The following is an 18,558-nucleotide window of genomic DNA, read 5'->3' as shown; positions in this document are numbered from 1 at the left end:
TATATATATACATATATATATATATATATATATAAATATATATTTGATTTTAATGATAATATAAAAAAATAAAATAAAACAATTTCTGCAAACCCCTGATTAAGGAAAAATAACATTAATTGTAACAACTAACATAACATTTTCTTTCATTATAAAAAGTAATGAAATAGAATCAGAAATGTCTAACTTGTGTATATTTAATGTTTTACATACGTGTAAAAAAAATCTAAGATTAAATATTAAATTGAAAATATTTTTGTTATTAATTATTAAATTAAAAATAACAGTCTTTAAACACCTCAAATATCGACCAATCATATTCATGTTACAGTGAATAAACCCTCCCTTAGATTATCCTTTATCCCAAGAGAGCTGCTTTTTCCCTTGGCCAACTCATATCAAGGCATTAATGAGTTCCCACGTGATCCCACTGCTCACCCACTGCACTGTGTCCAACAGTAGTTTGGGCTATGAAAGGGGCCCCACGTTTCCTCTCCTTCTCTCACTCCTTCACTCACTCAGCAGGAATGCTAAGAGGGCGAAGCTGTTTTAATTGAAGCGACGTTAGAAAGGACTCTGATTGTCCTGACCACTGACCCTCTGTCCACCTCGTCCCAGAACCCCTTACTGAAGGGTCTGTTGGCCAGTGGGTGGTGAGCAGTGGTGGAAAGAGTACTGAAAAAATATACTCAAGTAAAAGTACCATTACCTTCCAAAAAATGTAGTGTGAGTTAGAGTAAAAGTACTTGTCCAAAAAACTACTTGAGTAAGAGTAAAAGAGTAGCCTATTTAAAAGTACTCATGAGTATTGAGTAGTGAGTACTGAGCTGTGGATTCTACCCCCTCATAATAAACACTGTACACCGCAGTTTGTGGTCGTTACATGCTTATTTTAATTTTATTTTTATCCATCAACGTGATTGGATAGAGAGTAATAGTTCTCGTGACTTTCGTCAAATATAATTGTGCATAGAAAACTTTAACCGCCAACTGTTTATCATGGCTGCTGGAAGCGCATTCTTCAAGCATCAATTCAGTCGCATCTTCCTCTAACTTAATATGTTAAGGTAAATTTCGGATTTCTGCTTACTAAATGATTTGTATATATGCTTGCCTATCTACACGGCCTGAAATTTGGTGTGAGGTTGCGGGTATTGCATACAGTGTTAACTCACATAAGTGCCACATTCGGTAAATTCCCACTCACTTATTAGACGCGTGATCTGCGCTGCCTCGTCTCTCTCTCTCGCGTGCATTCTGCAGCAGTCACTTGGATAAGTCGTTGTTACTTGTTGACTTTTGATGAGTTTGATGAGACTTTTTCAAACTCATCAAAAGTCAACAAGTTCAACAAGCAACAACGACTTATCCAAGTGACTGCTGCAGAACGCACGCATAAGTGAGTGGGAATTTACCGAACGTGGCACTTGCGTGAGTTAACATTGTATGCAATACCCGCAACCTCACACCAAATTTCAGGCTGTGTAGATAGGCAAGCATATATACAAATCATTTAGTAAGCAGAAATCCGAAATTTACCTTAACATATTAAGTTAGAGGAAGATGCGACTGAATTGATGCTTGAAGAATGCGCTTCCAGCAGCCGTGATAAACAGTTGGCGGTTAAAGTTTTCTATGCACAATTTGATTTGAGGAAAGTCACGAGACCTATTACTCTCTCTCCAATCACGTTGATGGATAAAAATGAAATTAAAATAAGCATGTAACAACTACAAACGGAGGAAAATAGCGGAGTAAAAGTACCGATACATCACTTAAAATGTACTCAAGTAAAAGAAAAAGTACACAATTTTTTAACTACTCAAAAAAGTACAATTACTGATAAAAACTACTTAATTACTGTAACGTGAGTATTTGTAATTCGTTACTTCACACCCCTGGTGGTGAGGAGGGTGTTCTTCTGCCTTGAATACACCTAATTTGGGCTCCAATTAAAGAAGCCTTTCAGGGAAGCACCGCCAACGAAAGAAAGCCAATGAGCAACTGCCAATGAGCAACTGCCAATGAGCAACTGTTGGGCAGGCGCGCATGGAGGAATGAGCTCAGAATGAAAGCCATTTGCTTGTCATGTCTCTTCTGAGTTGCACTGGCAGCTCAGCTGAGCAAAAGCACACAGAGTGGGGCGAGCGAACAAAGGGGTCAGAATGACTACTTGGCTTTCTCTCTGTTTCCGTCCTGCTGTTTGAGCCACATTAACCCTCTTATTCACTGCTATATATTACTGCGATGTCTGAGGGCTGTTGATCTGATTCTAAAAACTGTTGTACCCAGCGGTGTCCTCTCGACAAACACTGCCTTGTCTCGTTTGTCGTTTGAAACATTCCTTCATGAATTTCGGTATTCATGGCTATACTGGGTTTAAAAGCCCTGTGGATGTCTTACCATTGAGAGGAGGATTGGGAAGAGCATCGTGGATGTTCCGAACCAGAGGGTAAGATACAAGCTCGGGGTTTGTGCATGGAAGCTTCTTCCCGTGGAAACCCTGACAGCCTTAAGCAGAGACAAAGAAAGTCAGTCAGGAAATACCAACAACATATGGAGACATGGAAAAAAAACGTGCTAGAGATACAGAGCAAAAGGTTACCTTGGTCAACACAGCATTTCTTTATTTGTGCATTTCTTTTTCTGAAATAAAAACACAGGTAAATATCACAAACCCTGACAAGAATATGTACGGGCCATATTTCACCCCAAAATCAAAAGAAAGGACATAATACATTTTCTATTTTCTATTTAATTTAATTCCTATTTAAAAAAATTTAAATGTATGTAATACAAATAAAAATTTGATTAAATTAAAATTAAATTAGCATGGAAGCTTCTTCCCGTGGAAACCCTGACAGCCTTAAGCAGAGACAAAGAAAGTCAGTCAGGAAATACCAACAACATATGGAGACATGGAAAAAAAACGTGCTAGAGATACAGAGCAAAAGGTTACCTTGGTCAACACAGCATTTCTTTATTTGTGCATTTCTTTTTCTGAAATAAAAACACAGGTAAATATCACAAACCCTGACAAGAATATGTACGGGCCATATTTCACCCCAAAATCAAAAGAAAGGACATAATACATTTTCTATTTTCTATTTAATTTAATTCCTATTTAAATGTATGTAATACATGTATGTAAAATGTATGTAATACAAATAAAAATTTGATTAAATTAAAATTAAATTAAACCAAATATAGCATGGGGACATAACATTAATATAACTAACAATAGTATATTTTTTTATTAAAAAAGTAATGAAACTGATTTTAAATGAAGAAAAATGATACAAAAGCATGTCCAAATATTGAGTATAGATTAATACAATAATTAATACAATAGAGCATAACAAATTATACAATATTTAATTAAAATTTAATGCTATTGATTTAACATAAAAAAAATATATTTTTTTTGCAAACCACAGATTAAGATAAAATAACATTTAATATAACAACTTGCATAACATTTTCTTATAGAACAGTTATGGAATTTCCAATGTTTTATTCATAAAGGTTGCTGTGACAACCTGTAACAGTACTTGATTTAATTAAACATTTTTTTTTTAAGTAATTCTTTATAGGGAACAATAAGGCCTGGTTTCATAGAGAGGGCTTAGGTTAAAACAGGATTAGGCAATAGGTCAATTAGGACATTTAAGTAGTTTTTATAAACATGCCTTAGAAAATAACATTACTGGTATGCATCTTGAGACAAAACAAAGGCACTGACATAATTTAAGATCAGTCAGTGCAAGTTTCTTTCAGTTGAAACAGCTCAGATTTACATTTTAGTTTGGGATTAGGCTTAAACCTTGTCTGTGAAACCGGGGGTTAGTGTGTTACCTTCTCCACCAAATAAGCCCAGCTAAAAGACAACCCACACACAGAGCGGCTCCCAAAACCATGCCTGCCACTAATATCACTGCTTGACTGGGGCCTGAAGGGAAATAATAATAAAAGCTTCAGTCTTTAAAAACAAATCTACTATGAGTTTACACATTATGTTAGTATTAGCAATCATATTAGCAGATTTCCTTACAAATTCACCTCACCTGAGCTTCTTGTGACAACAGGACCTTCAGTGGGGAGTGTGTCTAGAGGCACAGTCTCTGTGGGAACTGCCTTCCCAGTATTCAATTCTGATTTAAAAAATTGAGACAATTCATCATAGGCTTAAAAGACTAAGAATTCAATTCATTCTTACAAGATTTACTACAGTGCGCCTGGAATTTGACCAATATAATGGTCTTGTATTGTCAATATGTACTATAAAAATATTTAAACTGAAGTTTATGTGGCATAAAGGAACTTAAAAGAGATTCTGGGGCAGACCCTCACCATCTCCGTGGGAACGGGGTCTGAGGGGGGCAGAAGGGCAGCCCAGCACTTGAACCAGTGCAGAGGCCCTTATATGCCACTTCTGGGGTTTCAGGAGGAGGTAGCGTGCTGCTACTGGAGGAATCAGACTGTTGAGTACCGTCACATGACCATCAGAATGGGCCTCAAACACCTTAAAATAGACAGAAAAAATGGTAATATGAAAATAAAAGATTACACAGTCCTGCATACTGAAAAAATACTGCTGATTTGCCAAAAAATATGACCTAATAGCACGCACAATTTTTCCCCACAAAATAAGAATGTGAATATATTAGGTGTAAAATAATATCTTCAGAATCATTCATACATGTAAAGAAAAATCAGCTAAGAATTGAACAAATAGTTGTAACCTGGCTCAGAGGAAGATAGGAATAATGTCTTTGTGGACGTTTTTCTGGTATAATACAAGATGACTTCACCTTACAAATGTTTTTTGAAAGCAAAAATGCTACAAAATGCATATATTTTGTGAATAAGTGTGACATGGCACCAAACACAACATTCCAAAATTAGTAAGACACTTGATAAGATTTCATTCAGCCAATATGTTATTTTTGTCATAAAATAAATACCTAGCAATGTACATAAAAGAGGAACTATTAGGATCTGTTTACAAAGAATGCGTTCCTGTGTCCAATTGTGCCGTTTATTAATTTGCTTTCCTATTTAAATGTGTAGCATTTTGTACCTTCTTGTCTTTGCTCGATCCCGCTTTGTAGACTTTCCAGTTTTTGCGGTCTTTGCTGAACATGAGGGTGTAAGATTCAATGTAGTAATGTGGCATACCCTTTGTTATGATGCCTGAAAGCAGATGTAAACATTGGATTTTTTTCTGTAACACTTACTATTGTAATAGCTCAGCAGAGGTTTGCACAATGATTATTAGAGGTTGATCTCTGACCTGTGACACTACTCTTGTTCCACAGCTCAATCTCCATCCATGGCTGCTGATCCCCAGAGCTCGCAGCCCACTGAGATCCCCCGTGTCCTGGAGACCATGAGGCCCTCTGACCTACTCTGTTCACCTCCTCCCACACTGAAGAAGTGTTATAGGCCACCACCGGTAGCTCCCTGTCACACTCTGCGCATGGAAGAGAACAGAACTTGCTCAAACAAGTAAAAATTATACTTTCCTCACACCTCAGATATAATTGTTAGTTTTCAGTTGTTAGTGTTTATCTTCTAGCAGTGTATAATTACAAATAGGCACAAACAGCATGTTGAAGGTGTGAGTATCATGTAGCAGGTGTAACTGTGTGTTAGTTAAACTGTAATTTATTCCTCAACACTGACACGCAGGCTCAATCCTGGTATTAGACATTTGCAGTTTAAGAAATACTATTAAAAATAAATTAATCCAGTGCAAAGCCTTAATTCAAGTCTATAGGTCTGTCAAATTTAATGTTAGTAGATTAAATTAGCAATGAATTCAAATAATATCAATAGGAATAACTACAGGGAAAAATAAGTTATTACCTCTGTGGAAGACAAGCCGCTTATCTGACAAGGAACCGTTTCAGTGCAGCGCAAATCAGCATAGAATCAATGTTATTATTTCTGTGCTGTTTACCACAAAAATACGTAAGTAATCTGTCTTTTTACTGACATTCTGTTGAAAATGTGTTGTATTCTGTAGAATGATTTGTGCTCTTTCGTTAATAATAATCACCATGTTTTGTGTGTTACAGGGGCCTGAAGAAAGAGCAGAAAATGTCTCAGATCCAGAGACAACACAGTCAAGCAAACCAGGTACTAATGTTTTTAGATAATTTTTCATGATAATGAACAGCAATAGACAAAAATCAACCGCTTTTTACAAAAAAAAAAAAAAAAAAGATTATATAAAAAAGAAAGAAATGTGTATATATGTATGTGTGTGTGTGTGTGTGAGTGTAAAAAAAAAAACATTATATTTACTAATATTATAATTTAATATTAATTTGAAAAAATGTAATGTTACTGTAAAATAATAAAATGGTACATTTACACTAATCATATTTATTAGATAAAATACGTTTTATATATATATATAATTTTTATTATTATTTTTTTTTTACATGGAGCAGGAGCTTTTCTCATGGAGGCCACCATGGTGAAATCACACGACCAGCTTAATGCTACTCACTTTATTTAGTGGCCCTCCTGTTATTGGCATATATTATATTTTATATTGTTTTTATTTTTATACCGTATATTTTAACTCATTGAATAAATTAACCATGGCTGACTGTGAATAGCACATTTCTCCAATGACATCGGTAAGTGAAAACCTTGGTTTTTGTGTGATGCTGGATCCACACCAGTAGGTGTCTATATATATCTTACACAACATGCCCCACACTCACGTTTTCGACAGTACTCCATTAGAGAAATTTGCCTCATACAAGGTAATGCCCCTCTGCAGAGACACGTTGATTATGCCCCCCATACTGTCTGAAATAACGCCCGCATGGATTGCAGCTTTGCATAATACAGAGGTCTAGAAACACACACACACACACACACACACACACACACACACATTAAAACATTGTCATTCAAGTAACTCCTTTTATCAGAAGTGTCTGTTGTAAGCTTTTACAAACATCCCTATATGGTTGTAAATTCAAATGCCATGACTAATAATCCCACTATTGCACACAGATAATGTTCCATCTTACATCCCGGTATCCTTGTCCATGCCAGCCCCAAATTTCTCCTGTGACACCTTTGCAGCCTGCAGGACAGAATGCACTGGAACACAAGTGAGTCCAGGATTCAGATATTAAACATTAATATGTAACCTACAAGAGTGGGACTATTCAGAGTCATGAAAAATTGTATTTTGTTTTAATGTCACGTCATTATTGAAGATTTCTTCTTACCTAATCTGTTGAGAGGAGAAATGTGTCCCTCGATGCAGACATGAAATGAGCTCTATGGGATAGAAACAGCATTGATATGAACAGCACAGTTACAATCAGAACATGTGCTCATATTGACTGGCTTAGTGTCGACTACATTTACCAAACTGACTTGAGCTTTTCCATCACAAGAATAAGTTACATTTTAAAATACATTAAAACAAAAAAACAAAAAAGAAAAAAAAACAGTTCTTTTAAATTCACAATATTACTGTTTTTACTGTATTTTTGAACAAATAAATTTTTATATATAAATAAATATATATTTTTTTTTGCATACAAAGCCAAGAGAAGATTTGCCTTCAAAACTTAAAAATTCTTCTTAAATTACTCTTAAATTATGCATGTCAGCCAGTCAGAAACTGCCATGAGTGGCTTCGACTGTGTGGTCAGGTGATGGTTAAGCCGCGTGCTGTGATTGTCAATACAGGAGGAGAGAGCATACAGCATTCCATCTACTTCAGTGTGTGGCCAAGCACAGGGGCCTCTACGTATTCAGGCCAGGAGCGGCAGTCTGCTGCCCTGCTTACAAAGCAAACACTCTGAATCTCGGCCAAGGAGGAGAGCTGCATTCCAGTCGGTCACCCTAACGCACATTGTAAAATCCTTACATCCAGGGCCGACCCATTAAAGTCCTCCTACACACTGGGCCTTGGTCCCACCATAAAAAATATAATCATTATACCTAGTGTTCATTTAGTATTATTTATGTACAATCATATTTTTCATTAATATTTTGAATTACATTTTATTTTAATTTTAGTTTTAGTTTTTATTGATATTATGTTCTTTTGTCTTTTTGTTTAACTATTGCCATTTAGATTTTAGTTTTTCAGTGAGTAATTTTAGAACTTCAACTTAGTTTTTTTCACCTAATATTTAAATGTTATTTTATTTCAGCTTTACAATTTAACATTAAAAAAAAAAATAGTTTTAGTTAATGATATCAACACTAATTATATCTAATATACAGTAATAAATAAAGGCTGACCACATAGTCTACCTTGACACATGTAAGGATGTTTATTTAGCGATCGGTGCATGACCTCCAGTAGGGCGGTTCACATGTGATTTTCGAAACAAGAATAAACAGTAGTTGAGATTAGGATGGGAACTGCTCCCACTTGCAGAGTCAGCTGAAGTGCTGTTTACTGAGTAAGCTGTACATTTAGAGAACAAACAGTCACTGGTGTGTTTACTCTGATCGTGTACAACTCGCTTCGAGCTGGAAGAACCATGGGGCCACATGGTATAAGCTCTTATTTTGTTGATGGATTTGTGGATTCTTTTTTGTCTACTGTTTATAGGTGCACAGAATGGAGCGGGATGTGTGCAGGACATGAGCTATTACCTGAGTGCTGATTGGTTGAATAGGACATGACAAAGCCCCGTCCTGAACGGTGAGTGCCGGAGATGAAACGCACCGTGACTTCATTAGTACTCACAGATATATTCCTGTTTGTGGAGGATAACTGCCCACACAGAGGACCTGTGAAGCACAAACCACATGATATAAACAAGCACAGTAGATTTAATGCATTTTTAGATTCAACACTCAATCCAGCACACCTTCACTGCCATAAAAGGCTGTTCATGCACACTTATGTGACCACGTAACCGTCATGCTACAGCAGAGTGGAATGCAGCATGCAAGCTGCAGTCATGCTATGATCATGTGACTGGGGAGCTAAAGAGCAGCATGAGGTTGGATCTCTGGAATTTCTCAGTAACAACATACTGTGAGTGTGAATGAGCTGGCTATAAAGTTAGAGTTGAAGGTGGCTGTAAATAACTGTACTATAAGTAAGTTTAATACTAATTTTGTGTCTTTTGGGGTTAAGAAGTCATAGCAATGTGTCAGGCCTGATTCAAGGAAGGACTTCTTACCACTCAGATTTAATTATATTATTCCATTAAATTATATTTAATTAAATTAATTTATTAATTATTAAATCATTTTAAATATTAATATAATCTCATATGTAGCATATATTTTTTAGTTTTTTAATTTCTATATAATTATATTATCATATTCAATCATGTTTAATTATATAATTATATTTAATTATATTATTTAATGTGTAACTTTAAATATAATATTTAAATATGACACCCATAGCACATGACAAAGTAAATCCTAGACAAGTTTAAAATAACAATGATTTAATTTATATTTAATTATATTATTTAATGTATAATTTTAAATATGATATCCATAGTATATGAAAAAGCAAATCCTGGAAAAGTATTACATATCAGTTTTTTAATTTATATGCAATTATATTACTATATTAATTTATATTTAGTTTATATATATATTTATATTTACTATAAATTTTTTAATATACCATTTTAAATACTAAATATAATTCACATGATATCCCATAGCATATGAGAAAGTAAATCCTATGGGTATTTTATATCAGTTATTTAATGTATATTTAATTATGTTGTTATATAAAAGATTTAATTATTTATGTATATATACCTTTGCAGCCTGCAGGACAGAATGCACTGGAACACAAGTGAGTCCAGGATTCAGATATTAAACATTAATATGTAACCTACAAGAGTGGGACTATTCAGAGTCATGAAAAATTGTATTTTGTTTTAATGTCACGTCATTATTGAAGATTTCTTCTTACCTAATCTGTTGAGAGGAGAAATGTGTCCCTCGATGCAGACATGAAATGAGCTCTATGGGATAGAAACAGCATTGATATGAACAGCACAGTTACAATCAGAACATGTGCTCATATTGACTGGCTTAGTGTCGACTACATTTACCAAACTGACTTGAGCTTTTCCATCACAAGAATAAGTTACATTTTAAAATACATTAAAACAAAAAAACAAAAAAGAAAAAAAAAACAGTTCTTTTAAATTCACAATATTACTGTTTTTACTGTATTTTTGAACAAATAAATTTTTATATATAAATAAATATATATTTTTTTTTGCATACAAAGCCAAGAGAAGATTTGCCTTCAAAACTTAAAAATTCTTCTTAAATTACTCTTAAATTATGCATGTCAGCCAGTCAGAAACTGCCATGAGTGGCTTCGACTGTGTGGTCAGGTGATGGTTAAGCCGCGTGCTGTGATTGTCAATACAGGAGGAGAGAGCATACAGCATTCCATCTACTTCAGTGTGTGGCCAAGCACAGGGGCCTCTACGTATTCAGGCCAGGAGCGGCAGTCTGCTGCCCTGCTTACAAAGCAAACACTCTGAATCTCGGCCAAGGAGGAGAGCTGCATTCCAGTCGGTCACCCTAACGCACATTGTAAAATCCTTACATCCAGGGCCGACCCATTAAAGTCCTCCTACACACTGGGCCTTGGTCCCACCATAAAAAATATAATCATTATACCTAGTGTTCATTTAGTATTATTTATGTACAATCATATTTTTCATTAATATTTTGAATTACATTTTATTTTAATTTTAGTTTTAGTTTTTATTGATATTATGTTCTTTTGTCTTTTTGTTTAACTATTGCCATTTAGATTTTAGTTTTTCAGTGAGTAATTTTAGAACTTCAACTTAGTTTTTTTCACCTAATATTTAAATGTTATTTTATTTCAGCTTTACAATTTAACATTAAAAAAAAAAATAGTTTTAGTTAATGATATCAACACTAATTATATCTAATATACAGTAATAAATAAAGGCTGACCACATAGTCTACCTTGACACATGTAAGGATGTTTATTTAGCGATCGGTGCATGACCTCCAGTAGGGCGGTTCACATGTGATTTTCGAAACAAGAATAAACAGTAGTTGAGATTAGGATGGGAACTGCTCCCACTTGCAGAGTCAGCTGAAGTGCTGTTTACTGAGTAAGCTGTACATTTAGAGAACAAACAGTCACTGGTGTGTTTACTCTGATCGTGTACAACTCGCTTCGAGCTGGAAGAACCATGGGGCCACATGGTATAAGCTCTTATTTTGTTGATGGATTTGTGGATTCTTTTTTGTCTACTGTTTATAGGTGCACAGAATGGAGCGGGATGTGTGCAGGACATGAGCTATTACCTGAGTGCTGATTGGTTGAATAGGACATGACAAAGCCCCGTCCTGAACGGTGAGTGCCGGAGATGAAACGCACCGTGACTTCATTAGTACTCACAGATATATTCCTGTTTGTGGAGGATAACTGCCCACACAGAGGACCTGTGAAGCACAAACCACATGATATAAACAAGCACAGTAGATTTAATGCATTTTTAGATTCAACACTCAATCCAGCACACCTTCACTGCCATAAAAGGCTGTTCATGCACACTTATGTGACCACGTAACCGTCATGCTACAGCAGAGTGGAATGCAGCATGCAAGCTGCAGTCATGCTATGATCATGTGACTGGGGAGCTAAAGAGCAGCATGAGGTTGGATCTCTGGAATTTCTCAGTAACAACATACTGTGAGTGTGAATGAGCTGGCTATAAAGTTAGAGTTGAAGGTGGCTGTAAATAACTGTACTATAAGTAAGTTTAATACTAATTTTGTGTCTTTTGGGGTTAAGAAGTCATAGCAATGTGTCAGGCCTGATTCAAGGAAGGACTTCTTACCACTCAGATTTAATTATATTATTCCATTAAATTATATTTAATTAAATTAATTTATTAATTATTAAATCATTTTAAATATTAATATAATCTCATATGTAGCATATATTTTTTAGTTTTTTAATTTCTATATAATTATATTATCATATTCAATCATGTTTAATTATATAATTATATTTAATTATATTATTTAATGTGTAACTTTAAATATAATATTTAAATATGACACCCATAGCACATGACAAAGTAAATCCTAGACAAGTTTAAAATAACAATGATTTAATTTATATTTAATTATATTATTTAATGTATAATTTTAAATATGATATCCATAGTATATGAAAAAGCAAATCCTGGAAAAGTATTACATATCAGTTTTTTAATTTATATGCAATTATATTACTATATTAATTTATATTTAGTTTATATATATATTTATATTTACTATAAATTTTTTAATATACCATTTTAAATACTAAATATAATTCACATGATATCCCATAGCATATGAGAAAGTGATTTGCAAGGAGGAATGGCAGAGGATCCCCAAATCCATGTGTGAAAAACTTGTTGCATCTTTCCCAAAAAGACTCATGGCTGTATTAGATCAAATGGGTGCTTCTACTAAATACTGAGCATTTTTCAGTTTTTCTTTTTTAATAAATCTGCAAAGATGTCAACAATTCTGTGTTTTTCTGTCAATATGGGGTGCTGTGTGTACATTAATGAGGAAAAAAAATTAACTTAAATGATTTTAGCAAATGGCTGCAATATAACAAAGAGTGAAAAATTTAAGGGGGTCTGAATACTTTCCGTACCCACTGTATATAATTTATGATATCCATATCATATGAGAAAGTAAATCCTAAATGGATTTAGTTGTTTAATTATTTTTTGTTATATTTTTAATTATATTCTTTTATTTATGTATTTTTTAATTTATAATTTTAAATATTTCATATCTATCTGATATCCATTACACAGCATATGAGAAAGTAAATCCTGAAGGAACTTTTTTTTTTGGTGGTATTACTGGTGTATACAGAACACTGGGCAAGACTGTCATTCCATAATGTCTGTGTGAAGAGGGTCATACCCACTCTAGTGGCCCCACTGGTGTCTGTGATGGTAAGAGAGCCAGATATGCAGTCTTGGCTCCTCTCCAAGTCAAAGTCCCCAAAGGTCAAGAGCAGCGTCTGGCCCTTCGGTACCCTTAGGCTCCACTCACACTGGGTGTGGTTAGGGTAGGTTCCCGGGAAGTTCAGCGAGGTCAGTGTGCCACTGCTGGGACTGAGGACTGTGTGTCCACACCCATTGCCTAAAGGGAAAAGAGAGTGGGAAGATCACATTGATATTAATGTGAAAGGAGTTAAAAAGGCATTTTATCTTCAGTTAATGTTCTAACTGTGTGGTCTGTTTCCACATTTAATTAAACCAGACATTTTTTCTCTCATTTAACTTCCATTAATCATCAAATGTGCTAACTAGTTTCTCGCTTGATATGTTTCTAGCCCATGGGAAAACGAGACCGGGCGCATTTAGTATTAGCATTGTGGGTATTGGCAGGTTGTTGGCTTGTGTGGTAAGGGGGCTTTCCAATTTTGTCAGTATTAGTCACACTTGAGGGGCTTTCCATAAGTGGTGTTAATTAAAGCCATAATTGCAGTAGCGTTTAGTTGATGGCAAAGTTGTGTTGTATGGTAGCTTCCACAGACACACTCTCCCAAGTTCATAAACATGACATCATCGCCACAACATAACCCCAAAACGATTGCCAACTAGTTTGGAGTTCCACTAAATCCCAGAGTCAATATGAATAGCCAAATTTATGCAACACTTTTTGAGTCTCTTGCTCCATTTATGGTCTAGGCCCTGTGTGATTAACTAGAGCGTTCTGAGTCCATCGTCCATCTTTCATTCCTAATTTCTCAGTCAGCTCTGAATCATTGGGATTTAAAGCTTCTGTGGTCCCCTTCTTTCTGCTTTAGACACAATTTATCTCTAAATCTACCAAACCTCTTGTTGCTATGAACTATCTTAATCATCGCATAGGAAAACAAACACGATTTTGTGGTCAGGCTGTTAACTGGCAATGTTCAAACAATTTACTGTATGACTCAGTGTGGTCAAAGGGTTGAGTGTTTGATTTGGGTGAGGGCGATTTTATCTACAATAGTCTTTATACATTTCAGTCAGTATTTAACCCCAACTAAGGTTTGTTGGTGAAGCTGGTGGCATTTATTGCAAATAATCGTTTTCTTAACCCAAACTCATGAGAAATTGTAACTATTTTAAGAAGTGGTGATTTCATATGAACTTGTACAATGTGATTTATATGGAAACAATTTTTAGAAAAAACAAATACCACTTCAAAACAGTGAGGCATAAACAGATTGTACAAATCACATCGTATGAACTCAATTAGCCACCAGTTCGCCAAAACGTCAAATAGTTACTGGCATGAGAGCGTATTGGTTATCTTGTGTGTAATCTGTTTGGTTTAATAAAGGTAATAAAGTTTAATGATCAAATAATAACACATGATATTGTGTCATATTGATTGTATTATTAAATCAATTTGAAGTATCCCCAAAGGGCACTTTTTGCAGCACTGACAGGCAAACAAGATGTTAATTCAAAATGAAAAAAAAAAAAAACAATAGTAAGAGCCATATACCATGTAAAAAATAGATGGAAAATTAATTTAAAAGATGCATAACAACATGGTTTCCACCCGTAAATCGTGAAAAAGATTTATGTTTTAATATTTATAAAAGTGTTTCATTTTTCCAAATCAACTATATGCCATTTTTTTTTGTTTAACTTGCCCTGAAAAGTGTAAATACTGTGGCTTTGCTGTTTGTTTGATCCTGACCAGTCCAGTCTAGCAACACTGGTTCAAACAATTATGCGACTTTGGGGTGTGGCTATGTGTTTTTTTGACCAATGGCAGGCAGGGTTAGTGTTTAGAAAAACCTGTGTGGAAACAATAATTCCAGTTGGTGGTGCTGGTGTGTAGAAACTAGACACAATGGTTGGCTCCACCTTAACAAGGCCAGTTTATTTGTAACCACAGCATAAAATTCACAATGAACACCTCATGAAGCACAGCCTGAGGCAATCTTTAGACATTATTTAACAGCAGGCAGACACTGTGATGACATCTGTGCGATGTCTGCGAGTTGAGTTCACAGCAAGGTGTTTAAAACATGCCGCACATGAGGATGCTGGGTATAATTAAGACACTTGCTGATACAGAATATAACATTCCTTACAGCTGAGCTACTATGAATGCATTGGGACCATGGAGACCAATCCATCATCAGCGCTACACTATCAGGCAGCATGTAATTTTATTTTCTTGTCAGGGGATTTGCAGACACGTCCCTGCAGGCCTGAGCCTATGGCTGACAGGATGTTGGCCTTTTTAGACTGTAACATCACAATTCCTCTATGTCAATCATATTACAACTGTAAACTCAATAATATTTGGGGACAAGCTGTTTTTTCCTGTTCTGGCAAAACCTGGATACTCTCTAGATCAGGGATCCTCAAATCTGGCCCACGAGATCCACTTTCCTGCAGAGTTTAGCTCTAACCCTAATCAAACACACCTGAGCATGCTAATCAATGTCTTCAGGATCATTAGAAAATCACAGGTAGGTGAGTTTGATCAGGGTTGGAGCTAAACTCTGCAGCGCATTGGCCCTCCAGGGCAAGATTTGAGGAGCCCTGCTCTAGATCTTCTAAAGCTTGGAAACAATATAACATTAGCATGATCTCTAAAACATGTCAGCTTCCACTCTAATATAATAACATCCCATAAAACAGTCAGCTTCCCCTCTGGCTCATCTGGTATTGTACATGTTGAGTTCTCGGGGTAGACGTCTGACTGGAAAAATTTTCCGTAGTCCTCACAGTCTGTGAATCTGGCTGGAGTGATTCATGCTGACCCCACACATATTGAGAAATACCATAAACAAATTAATTCTTCCTAACTCGCTCTCTAAACAAAGGCAGAACAGGAGGACATCATTCATCCAGCAGTCTGGTTGTTGATGTGATCTCAAATATGGGCAAATATGGCTATAAAAACACACTTTATTCTTTGTTTATATTTCTAAAAATTATTTTTAGAGAATGCAGTCAAGGGCATGTGATAATGAATTAAAGTTAATAGGCATATATATATATATATATGAAGAGTTCAGATGATTATTCTAACTATCAGTATGTATATAGCCTATGTATGTTTGTATATGTCTGTCTGTCTATCTATCTATCGGTATAATATAGCCTACATGGTTAAATAAAAATTATATATGTATGTGTATATACAATTTTTATATAATTTATAAATTTATAAATGTGTATATATAATTTTATAAAGTATAAATATATAATTTTTTGTTATATTTTAAACATAAGTATTTATTATTTTCTAACGTGTATTAGGGTACAGTACCGCTACTTTAAGAGTACTTCATAGTAGTATGAGCAGTAGGCGCAATCTTACCCTTCTGACCGCATACCAACACCAGGGTTTCGATGCTGAGAATAAGCCAAACCCGAGAGAATTCCATAGTATCCCAACGAGCTCCATATCTGGCGTGCATGGTTTCCTCCGGGATATCCCTTCGCCGACTCTCGAGTTCAGAATTTAAGCCATGAGTTTTAGTTAATGTCGTAATCAGTCTACAGACTCTCGCGCTTTTCATCCAAGTTAAGACACAGCAAAGTAGCCTAGCCCATCCCCGACTGGGCATGGGTTAATGCACTCTCCTTTTATTGGCTTCAGGACATGCTAGTCAACTTATTTACAACAATACCCGTTTCAGTATTTGAACTTGTGTAAAATGAGATGTTCTCACTTTTACCAAAATAATGAATGATAAAGGGTGCAACCGTGCAAACAATGAGAAAGTTGGTACACAGCGCATTGGCGTGGTCCTTACTGTAACGTTACGTTAATACAAATGCTAAACGGTGTTCATTCAGATAGACTTATATTAGATGCTGCTGAAACAAAATGTTTATCATCAGATTTCAGAACACACACACACCCCAATTTAAAGAATGTCTTTGAGATACTATAAAACAACTCATCAAAATGAACAGCGATGCCCGGATTGTAAGCGTATGCGTATCATTCCTTTGAGTCGGATCTTTTTAATGAACCGGTTCAGAAAACTCGTCTGAACGATTAGTTCATCAACGTTCACATTAGTGATGGAAATTTTGATTCTTTCAAGAGATTCTTTCATTTTCAGTTCGTTCACCAAAATGATTCGTTCAGATTCGTTCACTGATTCGTTCAGTGACCATTTCTTCATATTACATAAATACGCCAGCAGGTGGCGAAAAAGAGTCAACGAACGTATTCACTTATTACAAAACATGCTTAATGGCCGACTGACAAGGTACATTCTCATTCATTTCGTTCACGAACGAGATATATCAGGTCGGGTCATTTCGTTCACGACGAGAAGATCTCTCTCGTTCAGACTCAAAAGACACTCGTTCAGTGAAGGGCGTATTCGTTCACTACATTCAACAAATCACATGGTCCGTCACATCTCATACTCGAAGGCTATTGGCTCGAGGTTTAGTCATTCTTTGACAGGATGAAACAGTTCACAGAGCTACCCGGTTCACTGATCTGCGCATGCGCTGCCAATAGCGCCGCGCTGCTGTGGAGGGAGGAATTTTACTGAACGAGAAATATGAGTCAATGGATTACGTGAACGAGAACGATTCGTTCACCAAAAAGATTCGTTCAAAAAGAACGATTCGTTCACGAACGTAACAACACTAGTTCACATTCACATCAACGTAAATACACGTCTTGCCAACAGTATTACACCCGAGTCAAGTTCGTCCCATTTACTGATACTGTGTTCGATTATTATTATTATTATTATTATTATTAGCCTATATTTTATTTATTTATTTTTAATGATTGTCTTGTGGTGCCCTCTTCAGGTCAATATATTACTGGCACAGCGACAGCTAGATTGACTATGGAAACTGTCATGGTAATTGCCTTTAAATCATTTCCTAGTCGAGAAGTTTTATTCATGACTCTTTTCCTTTTTGACATGCCGTAACATGTTTGTATTATCATTATGATTATGATTGTATTATTTTGTGATATTTCTTACATGATGTGTGCTTTAGTTCATGTGACGTAGCCTATTTATTCAGAACCTATACCTTCAATCCAATTTTTAAACATGACTCACTAGTTCTAGTATCAGTAGTGTCCAGTAAATAAATTTGTGAATGCAATACATATGTAATTGGTCCAGATGAAAATCTCATCTGTGTCAATACAACTTTTTTTTAAAGCGTACTCAATCATTAATTTGCTAGGCCTACTGTGGCCGCGATTTTAAACTTAGGCTACACTAACACCTTGTGATCTTGAATGCAAAATCACAACGTCTCAATATTGGCCACCATGAGGCGATCTCCTCCATACTATTCATTTCTTTATGTTTTTTGTAAGTGTAGTAATTTGTTACATCTGTTGTGTGTGGAGGGAGAATGTTTTATGCATGTGGCCTTGTGTTTGGTGTCATTTTAACAGATGTGGCAGTCCTGATCATGTTGACTCAGATTTTTAGACTGCTGGACTCAGTGAGATGAGATGGTTTTGGACCATCAGAGCAACAAAAATCACTGATCTGCGAAA

At 35.5% G+C, this 18,558-nt stretch overlaps 1 protein-coding gene and 1 long non-coding RNA gene across 2 annotated transcripts in view; one reads left to right on the top strand and one right to left on the bottom strand.

Moving 5' to 3' along the window:
- Window positions 1-5,392, top strand: part of LOC107755507 (uncharacterized) — a 16,905-nt gene extending 11,513 nt beyond the window's left edge. Inside the window, exon 3 of the long non-coding RNA XR_001641707.1 lies at window positions 5,319-5,392. This is a non-coding gene — a long non-coding RNA (uncharacterized LOC107755507). The remainder of the gene's footprint in view (window positions 1-5,318) is intronic.
- The window catches only part of LOC107755496 (discoidin, CUB and LCCL domain-containing protein 1-like), an 18,083-nt gene extending 1,476 nt beyond the window's left edge, over window positions 1-16,607 (bottom strand). The window contains exons 1-14 of the mRNA XM_016572305.1: window positions 16,381-16,607; window positions 12,961-13,182; window positions 11,332-11,469; window positions 9,941-9,992; window positions 7,053-7,125; window positions 6,738-6,871; window positions 5,869-5,906; window positions 5,294-5,473; window positions 5,081-5,193; window positions 4,351-4,522; window positions 4,065-4,151; window positions 3,856-3,949; window positions 2,960-3,000; window positions 2,404-2,511 (exon numbers count right to left, since the gene is read on the bottom strand). Coding sequence (XP_016427791.1) covers window positions 2,404-2,511; window positions 2,960-3,000; window positions 3,856-3,949; window positions 4,065-4,151; window positions 4,351-4,522; window positions 5,081-5,193; window positions 5,294-5,473; window positions 5,869-5,906; window positions 6,738-6,871; window positions 7,053-7,125; window positions 9,941-9,992; window positions 11,332-11,469; window positions 12,961-13,182; window positions 16,381-16,582 — 1,654 coding nt within the window. The 5' untranslated portion in view covers window positions 16,583-16,607. The remainder of the gene's footprint in view (window positions 1-2,403; window positions 2,512-2,959; window positions 3,001-3,855; window positions 3,950-4,064; window positions 4,152-4,350; window positions 4,523-5,080; window positions 5,194-5,293; window positions 5,474-5,868; window positions 5,907-6,737; window positions 6,872-7,052; window positions 7,126-9,940; window positions 9,993-11,331; window positions 11,470-12,960; window positions 13,183-16,380) is intronic.
- Between the last annotated feature and the right edge of the window lie 1,951 nt (window positions 16,608-18,558).

The sequence above is a fragment of the Sinocyclocheilus rhinocerous genome, unplaced genomic scaffold, assembly GCF_001515625.1.
Source record: "Sinocyclocheilus rhinocerous isolate Xijiao unplaced genomic scaffold, SAMN03320098_v1.1 scaffold11, whole genome shotgun sequence".
Lineage (NCBI taxonomy): Eukaryota > Metazoa > Chordata > Actinopteri > Cypriniformes > Cyprinidae > Sinocyclocheilus > Sinocyclocheilus rhinocerous.
Note: the sequence above shows the minus strand (reverse complement) of the source record. Positions and strands in the feature narration are given on the sequence as shown.